This window comes from Plasmodium reichenowi, chromosome 13 (assembly GCF_001601855.1).
Source record: "Plasmodium reichenowi strain SY57 chromosome 13, whole genome shotgun sequence".
NCBI classification, from domain to species: Eukaryota; Apicomplexa; class Aconoidasida; order Haemosporida; family Plasmodiidae; genus Plasmodium; species Plasmodium reichenowi.
In genome coordinates, this window is record NC_033658.1 from 1418452 (window position 1) to 1420951 (window position 2500).

Genomic DNA, 2500 nt, shown 5'->3' on the forward strand with positions numbered 1-2500 from the left:
ACATTATAAAAGAAATATATTTATATAAAATATATATACATATAGTTATATATTTTGTATGATTTTTTTTTTTTTTTTTTTTTTTTCTACCTGAACATTTGAAAAGGTTTATTCATAATAAATATTAAACAGAAAAAAAAAAAAAAAAGAATATATATATATATATATATATATATATATATATATATATGTATATAACATATATATATATTTTGATTATTATTTTTATTTAATGAATATGCCACACATTATATATTTATATAATATATGTATGTATAATTCATTGAACTTTAATGTTTGTAAAATATACAGAATATATTACTACAAACATTAATAGATATGATAATTGGTCGACTGATATAATATAATATTATTTATAACTCACATCCTTTTTTAATAAAATGATATACTTATAAGAAATAAATTTAATATAACCAAAAATAAAATATGTTAAATATATATATATATATATATCATAATCTTTCTTTCTTTCTTTTTTTTTTTTCTTTTTTTTTTTTTTAATATATATAATCCTAGACATTTTAAATTAAAAGTTTGCAATTATTGTTTCTTGGGTTGTACTATGTATAAATAATATGTATATATTTTAATAGTACTCATATATATATATATATATATATATATATATATATATGATATATAAAATTATTTGTACGTGAAGAATTTTTCTTTTTAAATATTTATTCAAAAAAATAAAAATAAATAGATAAAAATATATATATAATATTATTTTAACATTAATAGTAAGATATATATATATATATAAATATATGTAGAATTTAAGAAAAAAAAAATTATATTGTATTATATATATATATATATATATATATATATATATATATATATATTGAGAAAAAAGGGATTATTTTATTATTTGGTAGTTTTAATAAATATTTTATCTTATTATAATATAATATAAAATAATTATATTATATATATATATATTTATTTATTTATTTACATATTCTATATTTCAAAAAAATTAATATTGATTAAATTATATATCAAATAAATTAAAGATATATATATATATATATATATGTGGCAAAGATGATCATTTTGTAATATTGATTTTTTTCTTTTTCCCTTCTGAAAATATATAATATATATATATATATATATATATATATATATATGCTTATGTAACCAGCTTTATTTAATTTTTATAATATTTTTTGTGTTTTACGTTATGATATGCATAATTCTAAGGAATTAAAAATGGACGACTCAGATAGTACTGTTGAAGAAACCCTTGTCATGTTAAATATACGTCAGTTAAATAATGATGAGGAAAAAATAAAAAACTTAAATAGATTGAGAAAGAAAAAAGGAGAAAAAATATATATTGAATCTGACCATGGATATGATAATAAAAAAAAAAATGAAGAACAAAATGTCGATGAGATAACCAAAAATGAAGAACAAAATAAGGACGAAATAACAGGGAATAAAAAGAATTATAAAAATGATTGTAACGATAATAATTCTTGTAATATAGATTTTCATAATGATATAAAAAGTAATACAAAAAAAGATATGGACAATGAAAATAATAATATGGGTAATAATATTTGCATAGATAATATTCCTTTAGAAATTAATAATATAACATTAAATAAATTATTTGATGAATGTCCACAATGTATTATAAATAAGAAATATATTTTTAAAGGTATACATACTAGTAGTATAGGTACAAATTTGTTTTTTAAGGAACCAGAAAATCATAAAAATTTAAAAAATGATGCCCAATCAGATTTTTCATCTATTGAAAATATTAATATAAATAAACAAAATGCAAATAAAATAACTAGAGATGATTTCTCAACATATCAAGGATACTCTACAAAAATTATTTCCTTCGAAATAGATTACTAGATTGATGGGGCACATAAAGATATATAATGTATAAACATATACCCAGGTACATGCAAATATATATATATATATATAAATAAATAAATATATATGTAAATATTTACTGCTCATTATTGTCTTCACTTTTAAGTTATTGTCCTTTTTATTATTGTTTTGTTTTTTCTTTTTTTTTTTTCTCTCTCTTTTTTTTTCTCTCTTTCTTTTTCTCCTTTTTTTAGTACACATAATATATATGTATATTTTATAACTTCTTTAACAATATTTTTAAAATAAATCATAAAAAAAGAATAAAAAAAAAAAGACTGTCAACATTATTATAACTTTACACATATGTATATCCCAAGTTTACATAAAAAAAAAAAAAATATAAAAAAAAAAAAAAAAAAGAAGGTCATATTTTATTTTATTTTATTTTTCTTTTGGGCTGAATATTATATACAATAAAAAAATTATTTTCTTTTAAATTATTTGATTCTTCTTTTTGGAAAACAATTTGGTTAAGAAAAAAAAAAAAATAAAAAAATAATAAATAAAATAAATAAATAAATAAATAAACAAAAAAATAAAAAAAAATTACATAAAATAAAAATAAACAACAAAT

At 15.4% G+C, this 2500-nt stretch overlaps 1 protein-coding gene across 1 annotated transcript; it reads left to right on the plus strand.

The window, feature by feature from the left end:
* Positions 1-1239: 1239 nt before the first annotated feature.
* Positions 1240-1899, plus strand: PRSY57_1336900 (hypothetical protein; the record flags this gene model as incomplete). Its single annotated transcript, XM_020115192.1, has 1 exon — positions 1240-1899. One exon carries the CDS (start codon positions 1240-1242, stop codon positions 1897-1899), a length of 660 nt encoding a protein of 219 aa, XP_019970115.1.
* Positions 1900-2500: the final 601 nt, after the last annotated feature.